Genomic DNA, 24,947 nt, shown 5'->3' on the forward strand with positions numbered 1-24,947 from the left:
ATATGAAGCTAAAAATAAAACACATTTGGTACATTCTAAATGTTCGTAATAAATGTTGATACAGTTATTTCCTGTGCAACATAGCACAATAGTCATTATTAGCAACTTATTAAATACATAATTTAAAATAATACTAGTATTTCAGCTTCCGAAAAGAAAAATAGTGCATACAGTTACTTTAAAAATATCTAGTTAGTTAAACTATTTAGCTACTAATATGCATTTATTTATTTAAATTAAATAATAAACAGTTTCCTTTGATGGTTCGTCGTTGCTTCCGTCAATATCTTTGATACAGAAATGATGATGTAGTCGAACATTTTTACATTAAATCACTAAAAATAAAACTGTTGTAGGTCTACTTAACTGTAACAGAGCTTATTCTGAGTTTGTAGCACACAGTGACAAAGCTTTTCCATCCATACAAATATATAATTATCTAGATACTATATATAAATATATGGTATCTTCAGTAGTTAGATACAATAGAAGTACATTATATCATGTTCTTACATGTTTTAGAATTTTTTCTGTATCATTTTTCTTTGCAAAGTTCACTATTTGGCAAGGAAGTGCTGTGATGAGGTGTGAATGGACAAAAAAAGCATACTCTATACAGCATGTTATGTGAAATCAAAAGCCAGTTTAAATGGGCTCAGACTCTTTATTGGATTGTACACCTTAGTGGCATTAACTTGTGTGGCTCATGTCAAGTATTTTTAGGTTTTTGAAAAGTATTAGCACCAATTGTAAAGTAAACTGTAACATACAAACAGTGTCCACATAAGCAAAACACAAGGTACAGGCTGACACAACAGATCAAACACATCTTTGGTTCTGAATGGAGAAGAAAGGCACATTTGGATAATGTCCAAAATGTCACAGGAGGGGTGTTTGAAGGACATGTGTATTTACTCTCAACGCTGGATTCCAGGGGGTTAAACTAACCAAGCTCTTTCTCTAACTGCCTACATTTGCAGCATGATGTCAACGACCAGAGGAATCAGGCACAGCATATACTGTATTAAGCTGAAAAGGTCCTGCATTGGTCCATTTGCTTCTCATGATTACTTTGTGAGCCAACAAAAAAGCACATCTGCCTAGGGGAGGTGCTGGTGTCGATAGGACTGTCCAGTGAGTCGACAGAAGCTGCACTGAAGACACCTGGATAAGTCCAGTTGCAACTATCAAGGTTGCTGGCAGAATGAGGCATGTGTCCATTGCAGTTTGCGACAGGCATCTGTAAATCTATCATTGGCGGCTCACTCATACATCTTCTCAAGGGGAAGCCGCTGCACAATAAACAAGAAGGCATCAAGACATTTTGATCTTGGCTGTTTCAATGAAAATCATTGCTCTCATTTTGCTTACTAGACAATGGGTATAAGATATCTTTCATGTAACTAGGTCAAACAGTAAACTGATAAACTTGGAATTGATTCAAATTTCAGATTGCGGTGTAATATCATCTAGATTTTCAGCATTAATTTATATTGTGAGTGCCGTCAGAATGAGAGTTCGAACAGCTGATCTGAGCATATTTAAATGATGGGACTGCTTGTGGATGACTGTGATGTTTTTATCAGCTGTATGGACTCTCATTCTGACGGCACCCATTCACTGGACAGGATCCATTTGGTGAGCAAGTGATGTAATGCTAAATTTCTCCAAATCTGATCAGACGAATTAACAAACTCATCAACAACTTGGATGGCCTGAGGGAGAGTATATTTTCAGAATATTTTCGTTTTAGTAACTATTCCTTTAATAGTCGTCTCGAATGATTCCTGTGAGATCTTACCTGCTCATCTCTGACGCGGCACCTTTCCATGCCTTTCTATAAACACTGCTTGCTACCTCAGCAAGCCAGCGCACATCTGCAGGGACTTCTGGGATCCATTCCCAAAACCTTTCAAACACAAACAATGCTGAAATTAAAAACTCATCCATATACCACATTGTGACATCCACAAAAATATTTACAGTTGTGCTGCTTAATATTTTTCTGCAAATTGTAATATATTTTTTGGAGGATAGCTTGAATAAGAAGTTCAAAAGAACAGCATTTATTTGAAATATTAATATTTTGTAACATTATAAATGTCTTTACTGTCACGTATGAACAATTTAATGCAACCTTGCTAAACAGAAGGATTAAAAATAACATTAAAAAATATTACTGACCCCAAAATTTGAAATGGTAGTGTATTAAAAGTTCAATTAATAGAATAATTCTGTCATTCTGATGAGCAAATGTTAAATGATGATATTGACCGCTGTGCTGCAGAGTACACCGACTCCACTGGCAGTGTGTACGGCATCAGCATGTAGGACACCACACGCATTGGCAGCAAACCAGTCACCTGTGCCAGCAAACCGTGCTTTTCTCTGCAGGCCTCGCAAAAAACTGCAAACACATGCACATATTAGAGTATGAAAAATAGCCACAATATATTATACAGTGCATTAATCAGCTTTAAAAGTACATTTATTAACTCTACCTTTCTTAATGGGGGTTGGCAGGTTATTGACAAGCTGCTCATCTAACCACCAGTGGTGTTTTCTCAAAAGGCGGAGTCTCCGCAGCACCCACTCTTTTCTGGTTTCCATCACGACTGGATTCCTGGTGCATGGGCTGCAGCAGGTGGGCGTGGTCTGAATCAGAGCCATGTCTGCTCTTGGACATGCCGGCTGTAGCAAATCTATAAAGAGACAGGACCGTTATCTTCTAAACCACAGCACATATCACATTTGGCAGAACGCATGAATGTACATTAGAGATAAAGTGACACGAAAGATAAAAAGTGTTCACTGTTTTCCTGGAGAAATCGGAGGGCGTCTTTATATCCACTTTGACACATTTCTGCCAGCACCTGCCAATCACATGCACAGACATTTAAATGATAGATATGATTTAATTAGTTATTGTGTTGTGCTGGCCTTCCTGGTCAGAAATGGCCGGCCTTATCCCGTATTATGCTATATTATCAGTAAATTTTGCATTCAATCTTTTTGTTCTTTCTGTCAGAACAGGTTTGTATGTCTTCTTGGAAACTGATAGCTCATATGCCTCATTGATCTGAGCTTATGCACCTCAGATTTTGAGTGAAAAAAGCATGTTCACACACAAAACTGAGGTACATTAGGTCAGATCAGTGAAACATATTATATGACTGGAAAAAATCATGAATGATACACAACATGAGGGTTAAACGATGCTTAGATAATTATGAACATGAGTGACTCCATGCAGACTCCAGCAGAATAAAGAAGACAGTGATTGTGTAAATGCACTGCAGCTCATGCACACCACTCTTACTTCACTTACTTCAGGCATGTGAAAGTGTGTGAATGTGTGTGTGTGTGTGTGTGTGTGTGTGTTTGGTGTTCTTACTTTAGGCTCTGGGGGAAACAAAGCTTTACTCAGTCTGTACATGTTGTCTAGATTGACTTGTATGCTGGTGTTTGTGAAACGCAGTTCGTGGAAGCTGGTGGAATTGTCTTTCGGACAGATGTCACTCTCTCCTGAGAACGGAGAAACGGTGATGGTGTTCTTCAGCTCGGACTGGGGCAGATTATCACTGATCCCACCATCCACATAACGCTGATGAGAAAGAAAAAGTTCGAGATATGTCCTTTTAAGTTTCACTGATCACTTTTAAAATTATATTATATGATTATATATAATTTTTTAAAACGATCTATCTAATCTTTTAATCATAGGTTTTTATATATGTAGTTATACACATTAATTTTAATTTTATTTATAAGTTGAAAGTACAGATATTACATGCCGTCTCTATTCATATATATTTTAACTGCTTGAAATTATTTTAGCATAGTATGTTTAGATTACCTACAAACCTTTAATTTCTCTTTCTTCGTCTGTTCTTTTGAAATTTTTAAAAGCAAAAATATTTTTTTTGATTAATAAAAGAGCTACAAGACCCACCTTTTTCATTTTGTCATTTTTAAATATTACATTTATAATAATATTATTTATAATTAATAACCACACATCCATCTTAGACCATCCAACCTTTCTAGTGATTAAATGATAGCTAGCCTGAAAGCAGTACTTTCTTGATCCCTGATGGGAATGTATTGTTTGTAATGAGTCACTTGGGATTTGCAGGCTATTGCGAATGACAGAGGACTCAGCTGAGAGTGGGCTGATTCAGGACTGACCAGCAGTAAGTGGTGGTGTGATCCGACCAAAAGACTTGCATAACAGCCTTTATTTGTCTTTTTAAAAGGTCAACTTCACAGCCAAACTCTCCTCAGTTAATCACTTTTAGACACAGCTTAATCAAAGTTTTGATAGATTCATTAATCTGGGTGAATTTTTCAATGCAAGTCATGATTAGTAATTGGAAAGTGTATGAATACAGTATCATCTGCATTACCAGAAAAAAAGTTGAGGAACGTAAAGAAACTATTATTTCATGTAGTAACCAAATAATGAACAGCACTGGGTTGTAAGTGGTTATACAAACAGAGCTGAACCTTTATTTGAACTGTTTGGCCTCTCAACTATTTCTATACTGTACACCGACGTCTCCTCCCCTTTCTAAAGAACAAGTACACAATGTACAGGCTAAGGGAATGAGGGTGGGTTTAATCAGAAACACTAAGTAACTGTAACTGCAAACCCATAAGCATATTTAATTCTCTTATTGAGGCCAGTGTTAGTTCAGTGTGCCCCAGTGACTGAATACTTTGAAGTAAGTGCAATGAACTCTTGTTGCAATGTCCTAATTTTACCATGTGAAATAAATCCAACTGTCTACTCATACAACGCCTATTTAGATTGGCTCAGGTTAAAAAATGACATCACATCAATGAAGTTATGAACTTTAATACTTACCACACCACGGAAGGCAGGAGGGATTAAACCACAATATACAGGAATGAAACAGCTGCAAATAAGAGCCTGGAAATGAAGAAATAAATATAAAGTGAAAACAGAAAAAGAAATGGAAGATACAGTTTTATTTTAGATTTTTTTTATATATATAGTATTACATTTTTATTAATATTTAATATTATTTACTTATTAGTGACTCTTTAGTAAATTATTAGTATTTATTATATATATTTTTTATTTTCATTTTAGTTTATCTTTTAGCTGAGTAATTCTTTTGTTACGTGCTTTTGTCATTTTATTTTACTTTTAAAAATATTTCTATTTAGCTTTCATTTTTTATTCTTTTATTTTAGTACTTCAACTAAAACATATTTTAAATCACTTCTAATTTTGATCATTTTCAAATCAAGTTTTTATTTTCATTGAATATGTTTTATTTCATTTTATTTCAGGCTTATTTCAATTAACAAAACACTATTTTCAATCGATTATTTTTAATAAATTATTTAGTCAACAACAACACTGAGCTAAAGCAAACAGGATATCTGCAGGTATTTTAAATAGCAAATAAATAAAAGTAACATTTTCATGTAGATAAAGGTATATAAAAGTGAGTTATCAGAGTAATATAAAGTGGTGTCCTCAAATTCTGAGCTGTTTCTTTGGTAACGCAATGCGCTAACCTGGATGAGTTCGTCTTTGGAGCTGAAGTCTGACACCAGAGCGTTTTGCCCATCCATGACACGTGTGAGGGACACACACAGACGACCAGAGGCCAGCGTGTGTGCATTGGACGGCAGGTCGCGATACAGGCCTCCACGTATCACCTTGACTATGTTGAATGTTGGGTGCAAAGGGCCCAGATTTCGCTTCCGTGCCTCCTTGGCAACACTGATGACGCCTTCACAACATTTCTCTACATCAGTGGAAAGACACAGACACAAATAATGAATAAAGCAATACACAGGCAAGACTGAAAAGAAGTCGAGAAAATAAGAAGTTTGCTCTTGATAATTCACAATCTCTGAACCTGTAATAAACCAACCAAAGATTGATTAGAGTCTGACTCAGCTTTTTTAGTTCAGATCCTAAATGAAAGTGAAAGAATGAAGTCATGCAAATATCACACAGACATTCACAAACAACACAGTTCAGAGTTCTTTGATAACACAATGAGAAAAACCAAATGAATACAGATAGCATAGTTCAAATATTTTGAACTTGAAAAAAAAAGTTGACATGAAAAATGAGGTCGTTTCATTTTAATTTGAATATATTTTTGTATATATATTTTTTTTTCAGAATAATAGATGACTATAACAGGACAACACTAAACATTTCTCTCTCTATAAATATATATATGTGTATATTATATAAATATTTGTATGTGTGTGTGTGTGTGTGTGTGTGTGTGTGTGTGTGTGTGTGTGTGTGTGTGCATTTTGTTACCTTTTAACCATCTATTGAGTATCGATATTTAACCACCAAATAAGTAACTTTAAAATAGTCAGCAAAATGCAGAAATGCTCTAGAAAACCACAATCACCAGAAGCTAAAGAAGAATGAATCAAAAACCCAGTTAGCTGCGTACAAAGATAGAACGTTTAAGTACCACGGGGTGAGTTCTTTTAGGCAGGGACTACCATGGGGTGATCTTCATACCTAAACATGCCTCGGTAGTGAGCACGGAGGCAGTGAGAGCCCCTGCGGAGGCTCCGTAGATCTTAGTAGCCCCGCGGATGAGATACGGTGCTTGCTCCAGGAAACAGCTCGCGACACCGATGTGATAGATCCCTAAAAACCCGCATCCAGCGAACGAGAGATTCCACCCACCCTTTAAATCAAACATGACTGCTGCAAAATCTCAGGCTGCTCCTGCAGTAAACTATCATATCTTCTGTAAAGGCGTTTGCCTGAGTTTTGCTCTCAACGTCTGACAGCACGGGAGCCAATAGGAAGATGCCAATAGGAAGATTGCTGAAATAGGCGGGGCTATATATATATATATATATATATATATATATATATATATATATATATATATATATATATATATATATATATATATATATATATATATATATATATATATATATATATATATTGTTTACCGTTGTCATGTGGTTAGTGTTACTTTTCTCAACATTCGTCGAGACAGCCCAATCACAATATCAAAATTTTATTTAACGTTTTTCGAACATATTATTTATAATTTTAAATATCACTTCTTGTAATGAGTAGATTTCACCAATTATATTTCTTGCAGTGAAATGTCTCCAGTGTGGGAAAAAAAAAATCTCCCTGAGATTTGAATGCAACTCAGTGAACGTTTTTCTTACTATTCCAAGTTATTCGTGTTTATGTAACACTCTATAATTTGATATTCATTTTTAAAAAACATAAGTTTGCATTATATAAACGCTACAATATAGTTTTACACACACATAAAAAAAGACATGCATATTGGTCTTCTTTTGGGTTTGATTGCTTCTATTTTCTTCATTTGTAAGTCGCTTTGAATAAAAGTGTCTGCTAAGTTACTAAATGTAAATGTACTTTTATTGTAATAATAGACTACTACTATATTTAAGTGTACATCCACAATTTGATATTGACTTAGTTAAAATTTAAAAGCAATATCATGGTTATGTGAAAGCAGACAAACGTGATAAACAGAAGACAGCATTAGTGCATGATTAGATTCTACCTCCTCACTCAGTAACCACATTTTTGTAGTTTTACTTTTAGACCCGTTTTGTTTATTTACATAAGCGATGAACAGCTGGCCTGCTGGAGGAACCGCCCCGGCGATTGGTGCTGATGCTGAGAGAATCCCATTACATCATCTCTCCTCCACCTGATTGGCTGAAGGGCACGGCGCACGCAAAGCTGCACATCTTTGCCAAACAATCAGGGCTGGTGGATATCGAATGCGTCCTCTTCTCCACAGATTTCTTTAGAAAGAAATCCCTTCAAGCATTTCGTTTTGCTCTCGTTTGAAAGGATGGCTGAAAGCGAGGTGGACACGCCGAGCACCCCGATTGAATATGAGAGCAAATACTTCGAGTATCATGGAGTTCGACTCCCTCCTTTCTGCAGGGGCAAGATGGATGAGATCGCCAACTTTTCGTTAAGAAGTAGCGACATATGGATCGTTACATACCCCAAATCAGGTATTAAAATACACGCGTTAGAATCCAGCTTACACATGCATGCTTTTCCTTTACAGAGGATGCAGTTATTTGAGGTGTTTACCAATATAAAGTATCATCCGAGACCTTTGCGTCACTGCACGTCACTTTTTGTGCATATTTATTTTTAGACAGTCTTTGTGCCAAAGCATATTTCAGATAGCTTGTGAATATCATAAAGAATAAAAACAAGCATATTTATATGCATATTTATATCGTCTGTTTGCTTAGTATAATATCACTTATTAAATTATACAAACATAAATATGTGTTTGCTTGAACAACAGCCTGGATGATACAGGCAATATTATTAGTTTCAAATAAGATCAAAATATTATAGATCATAATAAGAAACCAATCTGGCCCACCTTATCATATCCGGTCCACCCCGTCTTGTATCTGAGCCAGGCCTGTATGAGTTTGATTAAAAAAATTATTGCTTATTTTACAGATTGTGTGATCTTTGGTCAATAAGAATTAAAAATCAAAACTGGGTGGTATTGTATTGTGTGTAGATTTGAAATGAACAATAAAGCAAGGTGAAATGTCTGCCATGCACATGCTCATTCACTGCAGAGGCGCTGTTTCCTATTAGGATGTATTACTCCCTCTCCCACGCATGCTTGTTGCTTTGTTGATTTACTTGTGTAATAAGTCAGATAAAAACTAATGTATGTTACAGATTTCTTTTGTTTGTTTATTTGTTTGTTTCATGCAATGAAAAATGCAATTAAGCTGGAGAGTTCTCTGCTTGCAATTGAGAAGCCAAAAAGAAAACACTTTATAGTAAGGTTCCATTAGTTTATTTTAGTTAACTACAGGAATTGATTAACATTGCATATTACATAATTAACAGTGCATATTAACTAAGGCCTTTCAACATGTAGATGAGTTTGTTTCTTCATTGGAACAGATTTAGAGAAATGTTGCATTCCATCACTTACTGGCCAATGGATGCTCTTCAGTGAATGGGTGCCATCATAATGAGAGTCCAAACAGCTCATAAGTCCAATCACTGCAGAGGACCATTGTGAGCAAGTGATTTTCTTCAAATCTGTTCTAATGAATAAACAAACTCATCTACATCTTGAATGGCCTGACGATGAGTAAATTTCAAGCAATTTTTTCTTCTTTTAACATTAGTTTATAAAAATATGACTGTTCATTGTTAGTTCATTTCAGCTCAGGTCCTTTAAATAATGTAAACCGATATGTTTAATTTTAGTAATTTATTAGTATATGTTGAAATTAACATGGACTGAGATTAATAAATGCTTTAGAAATTATTTGTCATTGATAATGTTAAGTAATGTTAACAAATGGAACCTTATTGTAAATTTTTACTAAGAAAACCATCACAGGCCTGTCAACAACATTGGTTCAGTCAAAGTGTATCTAAATGGATGCAGTTGTTTATATAACATGATACACATACAGCTGTGCAGCTATAAAGAGTAGAACTGAGATAGACAGACAGCAGTATAGTAAGAATGATAGCACGAGGGTCTGAAATTGCTTGGCTTTGCAGAGGATGTTGTGTCGCACCAGCATCAGTGTAATTGAGTTCGGAGCGCCGTGGGAAGGCCGAGCTCTGCTGAGTGTTACACACTGAAATGTGTGTCTCCAGCGGGGGGTGATGGATGACAGGTCAATAGAGTCACACGTTGCACTGACAGCCGAATCGGCAGAGTAAACAGACATTGCCTTGTTGATAGTTGTGACGGGAATGAAAGAGTCAAACATTACAGGCTTCTTGATATTTCTCAGGTATCTTATAATATGATTAAGCTCAGCTTTTTCCACATTAAATATTTTAACCTGTTGGACCAAAAGGGTATTTCAGTAAATTTCTATATTTTTAATATATAAATTTGAAATAAAGTTTGTGTTTGTAAGATAACTTTTTACTGTATGTGGCTTCATTTTGTTTTGCAGTCCAATGGGAGATAGTGGCCAGAGGGTCATGTGACACTGCTGCTGTGTTTTCTTGGAAAGGAAAAAAGCAAATGTTGCAAATCAACCACATTCTCCCACTTTCATAACTAGCGTCAGGAAACTGATATAAAATGGATTTATAAACTCATAAAAGGTCATCATCTACAGAAAGATGGATGTCTGTTATGTACTTAAAATCATACATTTGTTCCAGATCTTTAAAGTAGCTAACACAAGACTGTTTGCATTATTCTAGGAATCAGTGCAGCAATCAGGTCTTTTCTTACAGTATTAAATCTAACTTTAAGGGTGAATCCTGGTTGGTTTATTTTTGTATAGGTATGTCTGTGTATGTTGTTCAAGTAAAAGCATGCAGAAGCATGTTTTTGAATCGTTTATGATTTTTCTGTCTCCAGTAATTGACATTTCAATGTATATGAATTACTTCAAAAAACCCCCAAAAAAACAAGGGTAAAAAATATTTACGAAAGCATTTAGCTAATTCTGACATTGCATTACCTAACCAAATTGTATACCAATAGCTGTATATAGATCAAATGAATGGTTGTAAGATCCTTTGATGGAGAACATCAACTGGCTAGAGGCCCTCAAGTCATTTGAAGTTGATACCTCTGCCATGGTTAAATAATATAATAACTATAAAAATATATTTTTCAGTTATGTACTATTTAATTATGAATATATACATTTGAGAATAACTTGATTGTCCATTTATGAGGGTCCATCAGAGGGTTTAATTCATACTTATATATGCTCTCAAGCCAGCCAAGAGTAAACAAAACTGCTGAAAGAGAGTGAAAGAGGCACGTTAGGATCATTTCAAGGTCATGCTTGTATTATGCTTTTGTTTTGTGCTCCTGAAAACTCCTCATGTAGTCAACAAATAAGAGATCTGCTGAACTGGCAAATCTTTGTTTGCAGCTGGCAAAGTCATCTTTTTACCATTTTTTATAATACATCCATAACCACTTAGATTTTTCTTCCTCTCATGCATGTAGGTACGAGTTTGTTACAGGAGGTGGTGTATCTTGTGAGTCAGGGTGCGGACCCAGATGAGATCGGGCTCATGAATATTGATGAGCAGCTTCCTGTGTTGGAATATCCACAGCCGGGATTGGAGATCATCCAGGTGTTTACTCTCTCACTCACACATAGATACCGAACCAGTGTGCTTCAGCATGGGAATAACATTTCATTTTCCTCTGACTTCTTGGAATGGTAAAGTTGAGATCTATGTTTCTGTAGGAGCTGACATCACCTCGTCTGATCAAAAGCCACCTGCCGTATCGTTTCATGCCTACAGCGATGCACAATGGAGAAGGCAAGGTCAGCTGGAAAACACAATTCAACATATTAATCATGACTTCCAATTGTCCATTAAGGACAATTAGTGCAACTAGATTTCCAGTATATTCATCACAATTGACAGTAGAGACAATTATAATGTAACAAAATACTTTCAAATAAATGGGATTCTTTAAACCTGAAAAAAGAATTGCATATAATTGCAAAATCATTAAATTGCAGTTTCCACAAAATTATTGATAATAACAAGAAATGATTCTTGAGCACCATATCAACATATTTAAATGATTTTTAAGGATTATGTGATACTGAAGACTAGTGATGACTGCTGACCATTTAAAATATATTATTATAGAAAAGAACATTAAAATAGAAAACACTTATTTCAAATTTAGAATTACTATTTTTGATTAAAAAAAATGCAGCCTTTGTGGGCATAAGAATAGTATAGAAATGCATCATTGATTTTATTTGACTTTAGTTTTCACTCTGCTTAAGATGTGAACTGGTATGAATGTGCCTTTACACAAACTTATCAATGCATGTCCTCTAGGTGATCTATATGGCCAGGAACCCTAAAGACCTGGTTGTGTCCTACTACCAGTTTCATCGCTCTTTACGAACCATGAGCTACCGGGGTACATTCCAGGAGTTCTGCAGGCGATTCATGAACGATAAGTGTGAGACACATAACCTACTTGCTCAAAAGGACAGTGTACTAGAATGCACCTTTTGTCTAATCCTGTTTTTCTGGTCCTGTTTGTGTGTCCCTGTAGTGGGATACGGCTCCTGGTTTGAGCACGTTCAGGAGTTCTGGGAGCATCGCATGGACTCGAATGTTCTCTTCTTGAAGTATGAGGATATGTACAAGGTACTGCCTGCATTGACACACACACACACACACAGACACACACACACACACAAATGGTTTTATTATAGATGTAATTGTCTTTATATTGTATAAACTATATTTTCTATCCCCTACCCTAACCATTACATTATCATATATTTTATATTAAAATTCCCTCTACTTTAATTCAGTTTCCTGTAAACTAATGCAGAGATGATCTCAAACTCACTGCATAATGTGTTCTGCTTCATATACTCGATAATATAGAATACAGTCATGTATAGTATTTTGAACATCTCTTTTAAACCTTTTGTCCATGTAGTGTCAGTACAAATAGGCCCATGTCAATTATTTTAGCTTTATTTATGTGTTAAGGACAACAGTCCCTGGAAATTGTGATAGTATGTTATGTTATCTTATGTATGGATAGCAGAAGGGAATCACTGATAGTCGGGCTGCTTAAGTTTCCATTAATATACCATTAAGTTAATATACAATGTTTTACAGTTTTTAAAAGACTGTTGTCCCTTAATTTTCAGATTCAACAAACCTAAATCAAAGTATATAAATATATAAATAAAAAGTTAAATACATATAAGTAAATGTTTGATTATTAAATTGGTTGAAGAATTAAGCATTATTAATTCAGTTGCTATTATTGATTAAACATTTATAAATAATAAACTAACATCAAATAAAACTATAAGCAAACATTGTTGGTATTCCCAACTTTATCAACACTTATTTGAAATAATTTTCTCTCACATTATGTGAAAAAAAAAAGAATAAAATATGCATTGTGTTTTATTAGTTTTGTTTGTATGAACTATTTTTATATGCGGTTATTTAAATATATTCAATAATCAAATTAATTTATTTCACTTTAATTAATTGAAGTGATTGATTATTGAAAAAAATAACTATTATTTAAATAGTGTGTATCAGTGCAACTGATCTAACAGAAAATATTCAGACGTACATTCTTGAATTGGTTGCTTTGCATAATTTACTATTAGCAATTTAAAGTTTTTTTAATACAGAGCATTTGGTTGGGGGGAAAAAATGTCTCCTGCACCTTGAGGTCCATGAAGTAATTTAAAAGCTGAAGATAATTATGTAAGCTAATGATGTTTTCATGTATTCATCTGCGTGAGACCGAGGCGTGAGTCATGATTACATAACCAAAAGATTGTCATTCTCTCTTTCTCTGCACCTTTCCTCCTGCCTGTAATTTTCTTCTCTGGAGGATCTGGGAACCCTGGTGGAGCAGCTGGCTCGCTTTCTTGGCATCTCGTGTGATAAAGTCCAGCTGGAGAGCATGGTGGAGAGCTGTAACCAACTCATCGACCAGTGCTGCAACTCCGAGGCCCTGTCCATCTGCCGGGGTAAGGGGGGACAGACAGTCTCTGCATGTTCTGTTCCCTGAGCTAACATGACCCTAAGCACACTGACCCTATACCTTATTTAGCCTACCATTAGAGGAATTATAAAAATGGATTCCTGAAGATTTCTTCTTAGGCAAGATAAATCCTTAGTCTTTTTCTAGGAAGGAAAAGTGAGAGTGAACTTTAACACGTTTCATAAGCATGTATATGTCTTCCAGGCAGAAATGTAGCCCCTTGTATAGCCCCTTGTGGCTTATTGGTTTTACAAAGGAAGGATTGTTGGGTAGTGCCATCATGTGGTGAATATGTGTGGTGCAATCTCATTTCTGTTGCTATTTGATGTCTTTGTGCTATTATTTATTTTATTAATCAGTAAACCTTATGTGAACATTTTTTTATTATTTCACATAAAAAAGATGATTTGCAATTTATTTTAGATTATTTTATCATTTCTGTTTTGTTGGTTTCCTGTATCTTGTTCATTTTTCCTTTAGTGCATGGATTCTTGGCTTGGCATGATGCTGAATAATCTCACTACATACAGTAGGGACTTATTATATAAGTGTACATGAAGATAAACTGTGAACACTGAAGATGGAAAAAGGGTAAGAAAGGTGAGTCTTGTCGATGTCAAGTCTAAGGGATGTCCTGGATATGATTGTCAAAATATCAAAAAAGCGTACTTGTCAAATAAAATAAAATAATAAAATAAAATGCACTTCCAGAGGGTATAAAGCAGAAATGCTAAGCTTATATTTTTGTTGACACATAAAATAAAAAAAAATAATAATAATAAAAAAAAAAAAAAAAATATATATATATATATATATATATATATATATTTGGATATCATTATTTGGATGTATCTTACTGATGCAATTCCTGTAAGTGGTATCCTTAGTTGTATCATTTCACAAGTTCACCTGCCCATGAAGTCCTGTTAGTTAAGGCTGTCCTCGTAGGAGGTTCGAACCCGGGGCTTAGCTCAAGCTCTGAGTTATATGATGTAAAGGAGGAATGAAAGAAATAGAGGACAAGACGGGGAGGTGGAGGGTTCCTTATGATAGTATCTACTGACTCTGGTTTCATCTGCTTCAGGTCGCGTTGGACTTTGGAAGGACATTTTCACTGTGTCCATGAATGAAAAGTTTGATGCAGTTTACCGACAGAAGATGGCAAAGTCTGACCTGACCTTTGACTTTATCCTGTGAGGGAGTGACACTGGACTATCCAGCCAGTTCACCTGCAGTGCTAGATGTCACCTGATGGACATTCCCCATCCAGATTTGATCTTTCCATCGTTAATATCTCTTGCTCATAAATGCTTTCTTTAGTTCCTCAAAAGCTACTTCTTAGTCAGTACTAAGAGGCCTTTTTTTTCTCTCATGTGTATTTGTATAAACAGTGCATCAGCAGTGCTGGTCCAAAGTGTAAGCACAGTGCTTGTTGCGTTTGCACATTGTACAGAGCTACTCCATATCCCTTATGAAAAGTGTATTTATTAAAAATCAGAAATGAAAAATAATTTAGACTATATTCCATATGCTAATGCGCTTACGACAAACTCTCAGAGAAAGTCGTTGTCGTTTCTCAGGAGGATTCTTCATATCATTGGCTAAGACATGCACCACATATGCAGTCATCCAATCACAGTTCAGGTTGTGAAAACCCGAACCTCACGCTGAATGCTGATTGGCTCCTGGCCAAAAGAAGTGTGTGTAATGTCATTGCGCTTCTTCTAGTGGCTACTAAACGCTTTGACCTATATTCCAGTATAGCTATTCATTAATACGTAGATATTTCACATTTTTTGTTACATTTACTCACATGTGCATCCATAATTTTTGTGTGTCTACATATTTGAATAAGTAAGAGACATCAGTGCAGGATCAGTCACATTCTTATGCATACAAGCATACAATCTCTGTGTAAAGGAATATGAAAGAAAACGTTATTTCATTTACATGCACATTATTACTGTATATATTGCATGAGAAGTGTTAATACCAGATATGAGTTTGTATTCCGTCATTATGTCTTGGTAAAAATAATAAAAGATGCTTAAGGAGAACTCAAGTGCTCAATAACAAAGTGACTTAACCTCACATATCCAACAATTGCTGTGTTTGGAATGGAATACTAGCATACTACATAGTATACTATTTCTAAAAATGGAATGTTCAGCAGGATGCACTATGCCACTTACTAAATTTGTAATATTCTACACTGTCACATGACCTCACATTTAATTCAGAGAGAGGCAGTGGTGTCAGAAATTTAAATGGATACTTTACATTTTTTATCCAATTTTTATGCGGCAGTCTGATCAAATAAGAGACAATAAGATATTACATCTGGTTAATTTGCAACACTGAGGATTAGCTGAGTGCATTGTATTGTGTGATTTCAGACTTTCTACTAAAAGTGTAATTTTAAATTCAATGTTACTTGCCGGTTCTTTATTATATAGCAATTTCTAAGTAAAAACTGATTCTAAACCCATTTTAAGTCCATTTCATGGTAACCTGATAATTAATGCATAAAGAAAATAGTATGTTTTTTTTTTGTTTCAGAAATAGTAATTGTAGTATATAAGCTATTAAGAACATTATTATTATAATTTTTAAATTATTGCAAAATAGCATTAATACACTGAAAAATTCATATATTCACTCAGAAATTGCTAGTAAATTTGAAAAAAATAAAAATAAAAGGCAAGTAACAATTAATTGAATGTGAAATTTTAAATTAGAAATTTTGAAACAGTATTCTCTTGTAAAACATAATTGTTTTATTTACAACTTGTAGTATGCTAATATGCTACTCTGAAGTCGGGCAATGACTTGATTCAGGAAGAGAACTTGTGTTCAGACAGGAGAGAGGCTGTGATGTCCTAAAGCTCTGAAACCTTACGTCCAATCAGGAGGCTGCATCATCACAGTCACTGAATTCATTCCTCTACACCATTTTCTCTTTCTTCATGCTCACTATTATGCCTCTTTTCAGTTCTTTCCTCTGGACACATTAGCCTGTTGCTCTGAATGTCTTTACTTTGTGGGACTCACAGAAACTCACAGGCTTCTACCAACAAGTATTAGTACTGCTCTACTACATGGCCAGCCTGCCCTGATTTAGTCCTGCTATGCTGTCTTATGTAACTTGATGCATTGGTTTCTTTTCAGTTTTGCTTGCTGGTTTATTAATAAAGTGAGATCTTTAGGCCTCAAGGTTTTGTGTTTTCGCTATTTAGTTTCTGGATCATGATAATGATATTAATTGATTCTTCCTTTTTGATTATTTCTTCTTGCTTTAGCAGGTAAATACAATGTATCAGAATTAAAAGGCGCAAAATACAGCAGCTTAATTCTAAGATGCTGGATTAACAACAGTTGGAAACTGAAGCATACTGAGTACAAAGAGGTTTCTGAACAATCACAGATGCCACCAAAGGACAAATGAAGTTCCTATGGCAACAAATCAGCGCCTCTGATGTGTCTTTTAAACTGCCAGTCAGATTTAAAAATGAGACCAGTGTAATCACGACAACTTTATATTTTGATGTTACACTACAGCATGGTCTCATGAATTTTTGTTATTTAAGAAATAGTTAACACAAAAATGACCATCCAATCTGTGGATGAGTTGATAATGATGATGTTTCTATCAGCTGTTTGGAATCTCATTCTGACGGCACCCATTCACTGCAGAGCATTCACTGGTGAGCAAGTGATGTGATGCTAAATGTCTGTTTTGATGAAGAAACAAACTCATTTGCACTTGTATGGCCTGAGGGAAAATTTTCAGCAGATTTTGAGTGCACTACATTCATCGTTCACCTCAAAATTAATGAATGAATCAGTTACGAGACACAAGCTAATCTTTAAAGGAAAAAAATAAATAAAAATAAATTGTATTTAATAATCTAAGTACTTAAGTTTCTCATATCTTTCTTTATGCTTAAATTTCATTTGGTGAATTCTGTAATGAACCCCCTGCAGTGAGTTTGTCTGCTGTACACTGAGTTCATCATTTCTCAGACATCATCTTCTCAAACATACCGGATTAAAACATTTTAATAAATCACACAGCATATATTTGCAAAGGAGCACAATGCTCATTCACTAATGTCTAATAATTAATGATCAAAAGTGTGTCACATAGAGCCAACAGAGGGCAGTGCAGTCCATGGTAGAGATACTTGCAGAAACAGAAATCTACTTTAAAATGCATCTTATCCTTTGGGTCACTATTAAACGGGTCTTTTAATAAATTGATAAGGTTGTTTGTAAGATTTCTTACACATTTTTTTATAAACTGCATTGTGCCATCTCAGGCTAAAGTAGTTTTAATATAAAATGAACATTTTAATTTATATTGGGATTTAGCAGAGATGGCAGTTTCACAGTTTAATTTGGAATTACAAGCCTCAAGATGGTGAAAAGCTAATTTGAAAAGATAATAAAATTTATCTGTTGACAAACACCAAAATACAAGCACTAAACATGTAGCGTGGGAGTTCTTGAAAGGTTGATGAAATCATGTTTTTTTTGCATTTATGAATCAACTCTTTATGACTTATGATTTTATTTTCACTTTAAAAAGTGAGAAATAAAATAAAATAGACAAATAACATAAAAATAAATCAACTGCTGACAAATGCAGACACATCATACAGAGATTCACGTTTCTGAACCGAAGGCACTTTCTAACGTGCCCTACTCATTTTTACACTGCAATGTGTTTTCTTTCTTCCACTCAGTTTTTCTGGTTCTCCCTTTGGGGTCATGCGGAATAACTGAGAACGTGTGGGACCAGGACTTTTTTCCCGACAGAATCTGTCAGTATGTCTTTCTGCATCTGTAACTCTGGAAAACACACTGGTTGTATGAAGAACTCACAGGCATTAACAGCCCTGGGCTTTCAGGGTTAAAACTGTAAAATTCTTTTTTTGATTTCCTGAAGGAGAGGATTTACAGACTTCTACTGCAACTGAAAGTGCAACTAAGGAAATCAGAGAGAGAGAGAGAGAGAGAGAGAGAGAGAGAGAGAGAGAGAGATGTAACACAGCTGTGATATTCTGCTTGCTGTGTCAGTCTGTGCAGGCACCCCTGGATGCACACTTCTGCTCTCTCCCCATCTTTTTCTTCAGCCAACAAACGCTAGTTGAGTTATCAATGTCAGAAGGCTGGTTGCTGCAATATTGTTCTTCAACATTGAGTCCTGGTCATAAAAACGGCACTGTATTTACAGGGCTCTACAGTAAGGATGGTCTGATGGAACCATCACAAGCAAACTTGCAGACATTTTCAGTGATATTTTGAACCTTGTTACTCTGTGAATTCTGCTGATATAAAAATATCACCACATTATCTATCTAACTGCATCAGGTTATATGAGGTTTTATTGAAATTGTGATTTGTTACAGTCTTAAATTATTAACAAATCACTAATGTTTTGCACTGGTTACCATTTTAATCTAAGGTGTTTTTGAAGTTCAAAGCTGTCAGGGAGCTATACAAAGCTTAAAAAAATTATCTTCAATCAAATATAATAAACTGTTTTTTAAATGTGTAGTGATGAAAAAAATATGAACAGATTATGTTGTTTAGTGAACTCAGGGTAAACAATGACTTCAGATATCAGTTCTAACTTACACCATAATTAAGTTTATTAAAAAAGTAGTTCAAGCTGCTTATATTACTTGACACCTCTGGAATGTGTGTCAGCCAATCAGAATCAATAGTTCAACAATGAAGTGAAATATTACATCTGCCTTATTCCTGTTCCCAGAAACCATCACCAACTTCAACACACACACACACACACACACACACACACACACACACACACACACACACACACACACACACACACACACACACACACACACACACACACACACACACACACACACACACACACACACACACACATACAAACACACACACACACACACACACACTCCAAAGTGGCCTTATTTTTTGATGATTAATGTCCATTCAAATTTTTTTATGTTATATAACATTCAGTTCTGGCTTCCTACTGCCTCATTCTGACTCAAACCTGTCCTTTTTAATCTCTGTATTGAAATGGGGCTACAAGTACACCCACACATACATGCGTAATTGCTCCATTCATTCCAAGATTTGGAAACACACACAAAGGCACACACTGGGCTTCTCAAACTCAAAATCAAAATGAGAACAATCAGACAGGGCCCTGAATTATATATGTATGCAAACATCATGATAAAACCCAACAGTACGCGTATAATATCTGTTGTTGACATAGTTGCTGTTTAATTATATAAGTATAAAACAATATTATTCTAGCAGCAATATAGAACAAATACATAATCCTCAATCACAACTGATGGCTCAGCTAGAAACCTGCCTGGGCAACTTATAAACCCTGGGCAAATAAACGGCCATCCCACTCATGTCTGATAGTAAATCACATATCTGTTAGCATTATCTCATTGCAATGAGATTACAAAAGTCGAAAATCTGTGTTGACATTATACTTTAATTGTTTTCTTAATTCAATGTTGTCTTTACATTATATATATATATATATATATATATATATATATATATATATATATATATATATATATGAAAATTGTAACTGAAACTATTATTTTGACTGGAATTTTTTTGAAAGGTTGAGATTTAATCAAATTTAATTAAATGATATAAAATATTATGCCAATAATATAACAAAATATTATTTTTTGAACATATACTCAGTTTATTTATATAAAAAAATATTATTGCAAACATTTCCATATTATTTATAGCCTACAGCATACAACCACTTTAACTATATGCCAACTGATTGACTATGGATTAGACCTCTACTTGAATTGGTCCTACAATACAAACAGTAAAAAAAAAATTGATCTTAATTGATCATTGACTTCCACAGAATTGATCTTAAGCAAAATGTGGCAGATGGAATGAAGATTAAGTTAATTGTTCATTTAAGAACAGTCTGGACTGGTTATAAGTCCACTTATGTTTAACACATGCACAAGCACATATACACATTTTCCTTTCCGAGGGTGACTTTTCCTTCCAATAAATTCTAACTGGGCTAAACGTATTGCAGAACATGGTATTTGTTCCCCCCTAAGGTTCCAAAGACAGAGTAGAAATATTTCCAATTATGTGGGTTCAGGTGTGCAATAATTTCCCTTATTCAACCGCACTAGGCACAAAATGAAAGTGCGAGCACAGAGCGTGTTTATTTTACATGCATCAGTGTCACGTCGAGTGTGCATTAGCATGATTCCGCCGCACCTCTGCTGCACGGTCATAATTGTCTTTCCGTTCGTCAATGTTCCGTCTGGCCGCCTCCATCTGACAGTTTGACTGCTCGCTTCGGTCTGCCTCTCCATACTGATATCCTCCATAATATCAGCCCTCCTCCCTCGTATGAGGGAATTTGGGGAAAGTTTACTTTACGGGCTCATATCCTTCTCGCTAACGTTAACAGCTGCTGAGTTCCTGATATTTTGACACGTTTTATCAGAGTCGCTTTGCGCTTTGGGGAATGACATGCTATTGGTGTCTTGTTTCAGGGTTTATTATTATTTCTTTGATTTTTATAGCTCTCTCTCATGCTTTCAGGCACTATGAAGAGATTGAGAGCTGGGTGCACTTCTCCACTGATCAATTATTTAACATGCAAGTCATTGCAATAGGTGAGAAAAGAACACTTACATGAATAATCACAGTGGGAGATGGTGGATGAAAAAGAGAGGGAGCAAGAGAGTTTATGATAGAGGGAGAGAAAAAGGATGAATGGCTGTCTAAGGCACTTTTAGACTGTGACCATAAAATCTGTTGTGGGCTGCAGATAGAAGGGGAAAATAATGCTAAATAAAATTAATAAAAATCAACTCTACAATATAAGCATGCATAGTTAAGAGTACAATATAAATAGGAGGATCAAATGCTTCCCATTAGCCTGTAAACAACACCATAGGTTCAAATCCCTGTGAATGCATGAAAAATTATGCCAAATGCATAAATGTATACCTTGTGTTGTTGAAGGTTGTTAACTTTAACAATAACTTTTAGTTTGGCACAAAGTACATGCGTATCTCAAACAGCAGCAACAAGAATAAACATGGTTTGTGCAATACAATATAGGCATGCATATTTAAGACAATAATATAAATATTACAAGAAAATGCTTCCCATTAGCCTGCTAGCAACACCAAGGTCATGGGTTCAATCCCCTGTGAATGCATGAACTGATACAAATTTAAGGCTAATGCATAAACGTAAATTTTATGTTGCTGAGGTCAAAGATTGTGCAACTCTATTTGGCATTCTATAGTAGTAAAGTGCATGGTGCTAACAATGCCGAAGTCATGGGCTCAGTTCCCAGGGAATGCATGAAATAATACAAATGCTGACACATTTAACCCAAATGCATAAATGTAAATCTTTTGTTTTTAAAGTCAAAGGTTGTGCAACTCTGCAGTAGTTCATGTAATGTGTTGTTTTCTGTCTACACTGTTTGACCTAGTTTTTCTTTCCTAGTTGTCATATGAATTAACTCATCAGTTCCTTTGTAAGTAAAACCTTAGTTCTCCCTTTGTGCTATCCATTCTCATTCTCAAAGTCATGGGTTTGGTTGCTAGAGAATGCATGAAATTATAAAGATTTTAGTCAAATGCGTAAATGTAAATCTTCTGTTGTTGAACTCTCTAGTAGTTTGCAAATGTAATGTAATTGTAATGTAATTCTGTAGCTAAAACAGTAGAGCATGATGCTAGCAACACTAAAGCCTAGTGGTTAGAGCGTTGGACTTGTACCCGAAGGTTGTGGGTTTAAGTCTCAGGTCAGGCAGGAATTGTACGTGGGGGGAGTGAAAAACCAGCGCTCTCTTCCACCCTCATACCATGACTGAGGTGAGACGAACCCCCAACTGCTCCCCAGCCCCGCAGCACATGGCTGCCCACTGCTCCAGGTGTGTGTTCACAGTGTGTGTGTGTACACTAATGTGTGTGTACAAATTCCGAGAATGGGTCACCATACTCTGGGTTCACACGTTACTTCACTTCACTTCATTGGTTTGATTTCTATGGAATGCATGAAAACTGATAAAACTGTACAAATTTCAAATGCCAAACAAATGGCAATATGTATAGGTTATGTGATGTCTACATTCTTAATAAAATGATCAAAACTACATAAGATGAATATTATATCACCCAAAATGTAGTTTCACTTGCAACAAGAATAAACATGGTTTGTGCAACACAAAACCTTTTAAATATGTATACTTTTGTTTACTTTTGTAATAATTTTGGACCTGCTTTGACTCGCCACTTAGTCCGATCTGGATCAGATCTGGGTCCTGAAGCAAACCCAGTAGAGCAGCAGCGTACTAGAGTAAAATGAGTGTTAATGCATTGTCTTGTCAGTCCTGGTGCATCACTGAATGGGAGAGAGGCTTCAGTCAGTGCCAGAATTGCCATCTGCCGAAGTCCTCTGTGAATGCGCTAGTGTTAAGAGCCCAGCCCGGGCTCCATTAGCCATAGACACACACACACACACACACACACACACACAGTGGATATGTGTTAATGAAAAACTATGCACTCTATTATAGGACCCACTCGGACTGACTCTTAAGGGACTTTGTGTGGTGGATTAGAACATTTTCAGGATGTAGGGCACTTCATGGGAGACTGTGCTTTGATTATGCCTGACTGAAATAGGTGTCTGTGTGCGTGTGGCATGCTTTGCTTACTGTGCAACGTATGTTTTTGAGGTTGAAAGTTCTGTCCCTGGAGTGACCCTCCACAGTGAATTCCCATGTGAGACTGCTTTTGGAGTTACCTTGACTTCCTTTCTATTTTTTTTTCAGCTCCAGGACTGCACAATACACAACAAGTCATGCTTTCATAAAAAATGTCAAATGGTGCACTCAGTCATCACATACAGACATCTTCTGACGTGGATAAAGCACCAGGCAAATGTCAAATGATATTCAAGAAAAGCGCAGTTAGCCGTGACTAACTTACCCCATGAAGCAACTTTCTCCTTGAATAATAAGTGTTATTTAGGATTTTTTATTTTTTCAAAAGTACTATTTATTTTCATATATGTAAAACATTTTAATGATAAAAAAATAAGGTTTTATGATCAATATAAAATTCAAAAATATTCAGTATTTAATATATATATATAAGAAAATTTAATTTAAAACCTACACTACCTACTGTACCTACTGACTGACCTGTTTCTGACCCCAAAATAATTAATAAATATCATATAAATATGTCACAATACAACATCACTTTTAACAATTTAATATCCATGGAAAAGGTTCAATTGTACAATTTCCAGAAAATTATGAATTAATTTTGGAAAAAAGAGCGTGACTTTATTATCAAATGCAATTTTTGTGTTTATCTTACTTCTGTTCAAGGGATAAATGTATTAATTTGTATCAGTCAGATTAAGCCAGAAGGTGTAGGTGGTTTAAAAAAAACTATTTTTGCAAGGTTATTTGTTTTCCACATATTGGAATTGAGGAATTTATTAAATCAGAGAAGGCAAATTAGACCTACAGAGACACTTTCTTTCATTCTCCCTTTCACCACCTTCCACTCGTTCTGTATCAGTTTATCCATTTTGCACTCTTTTTCGCCCAATCCCTCTTTGAACCCCTTGTACAGTCTCTTCCTTTGTTCTTTTTTCATTTCTTTCCAAACAGTCTCCTCCCTCTTCTTCAGAGTTTGTCTCTGTAACACCTCCCTCCTCTTCACCACCATCACATTTGCAGTATGAGCAATAAAACAGACAATTGTACAGTAAATATACATTTACCTACAGTAGATAATTAAATGGGACATTCAATAGACTTCTATTGAATTTATTTAAAGTTATTACACTTCTGTTGTACTTCTATAAAGCTATAGTCTAAATATATAATTATATATATATAATAAAATATATATATAAATAAAAAAATAAAATATATAATAAAAATATACATTTTATTCAATAATAAATTAATATTACAATGAAATTAAATATTATATTATATTCATTTTTATTCCTAAATACCACATGCACAAAGTTACCCTTGTCATCTACCAAAAATCCAAAATAACAGATCTTTGCAGTATATGTGGTGATTATTGTTAGAAGAAGCAGTGTGATGATCAAAACAGACTGATGTGCTTAAACACACACACACACACACACACTTTCTCCTTCACACTGGCATCGGTTATCAATATTCTATTAGAACTGCAGTCCTCCACCTCAGAGACATCAGCACAACACAATATAGTTGTATGATCTCTATATTGTGTGTCAGACACCCACTATAGTCGTTCTACTCTCTTTCTCATTCTCTTAATTTCC

General features: G+C 35.2%; 2 protein-coding genes across 3 annotated transcripts; one reads left to right on the forward strand and one right to left on the reverse strand.

The window, feature by feature from the left end:
* Positions 1–623: 623 nt before the first annotated feature.
* On the reverse strand, positions 624–6,809 carry pnpla3 (patatin-like phospholipase domain containing 3). Its single transcript, XM_026210001.1, has 9 exons — positions 6,530–6,809; positions 5,551–5,783; positions 4,868–4,933; positions 3,395–3,604; positions 2,813–2,873; positions 2,502–2,702; positions 2,275–2,407; positions 1,802–1,909; positions 624–1,292 (listed from the first exon to the last, which is right to left on the reverse strand). Exons 1-9 carry the CDS (start codon positions 6,714–6,716, stop codon positions 1,025–1,027), a joined length of 1,467 nt encoding a protein of 488 aa, XP_026065786.1. The 5' UTR covers positions 6,717–6,809; the 3' UTR covers positions 624–1,024.
* A 911-nt stretch (positions 6,810–7,720) lies between these two features.
* On the forward strand, positions 7,721–15,031 carry LOC113048283 (sulfotransferase family 4A, member 1). 2 transcript variants are annotated; one of them, XM_026210003.1, is made up of 8 exons: positions 7,721–8,040; positions 11,013–11,143; positions 11,260–11,340; positions 11,873–11,999; positions 12,096–12,190; positions 13,416–13,554; positions 14,118–14,168; positions 14,653–14,737. In XM_026210003.1, the coding sequence occupies exons 1-7, from the start codon at positions 7,872–7,874 to the stop codon at positions 14,144–14,146; spliced, it is 771 nt and encodes a 256-aa protein (XP_026065788.1). In that variant the 5' UTR covers positions 7,721–7,871; the 3' UTR covers positions 14,147–14,168; positions 14,653–14,737. The 2 variants fall into 2 exon arrangements, with proteins under 2 accessions (XP_026065788.1, XP_026065787.1); XM_026210002.1 differs by lacking the exon at positions 14,118–14,168 and having other exon boundaries at positions 7,722–8,040; positions 14,653–15,031.
* Positions 15,032–24,947: the final 9,916 nt, after the last annotated feature.

The sequence above is a fragment of the Carassius auratus genome, chromosome 29 (assembly GCF_003368295.1).
Source record: "Carassius auratus strain Wakin chromosome 29, ASM336829v1, whole genome shotgun sequence".
NCBI lineage: Eukaryota > Metazoa > Chordata > Actinopteri > Cypriniformes > Cyprinidae > Carassius > Carassius auratus.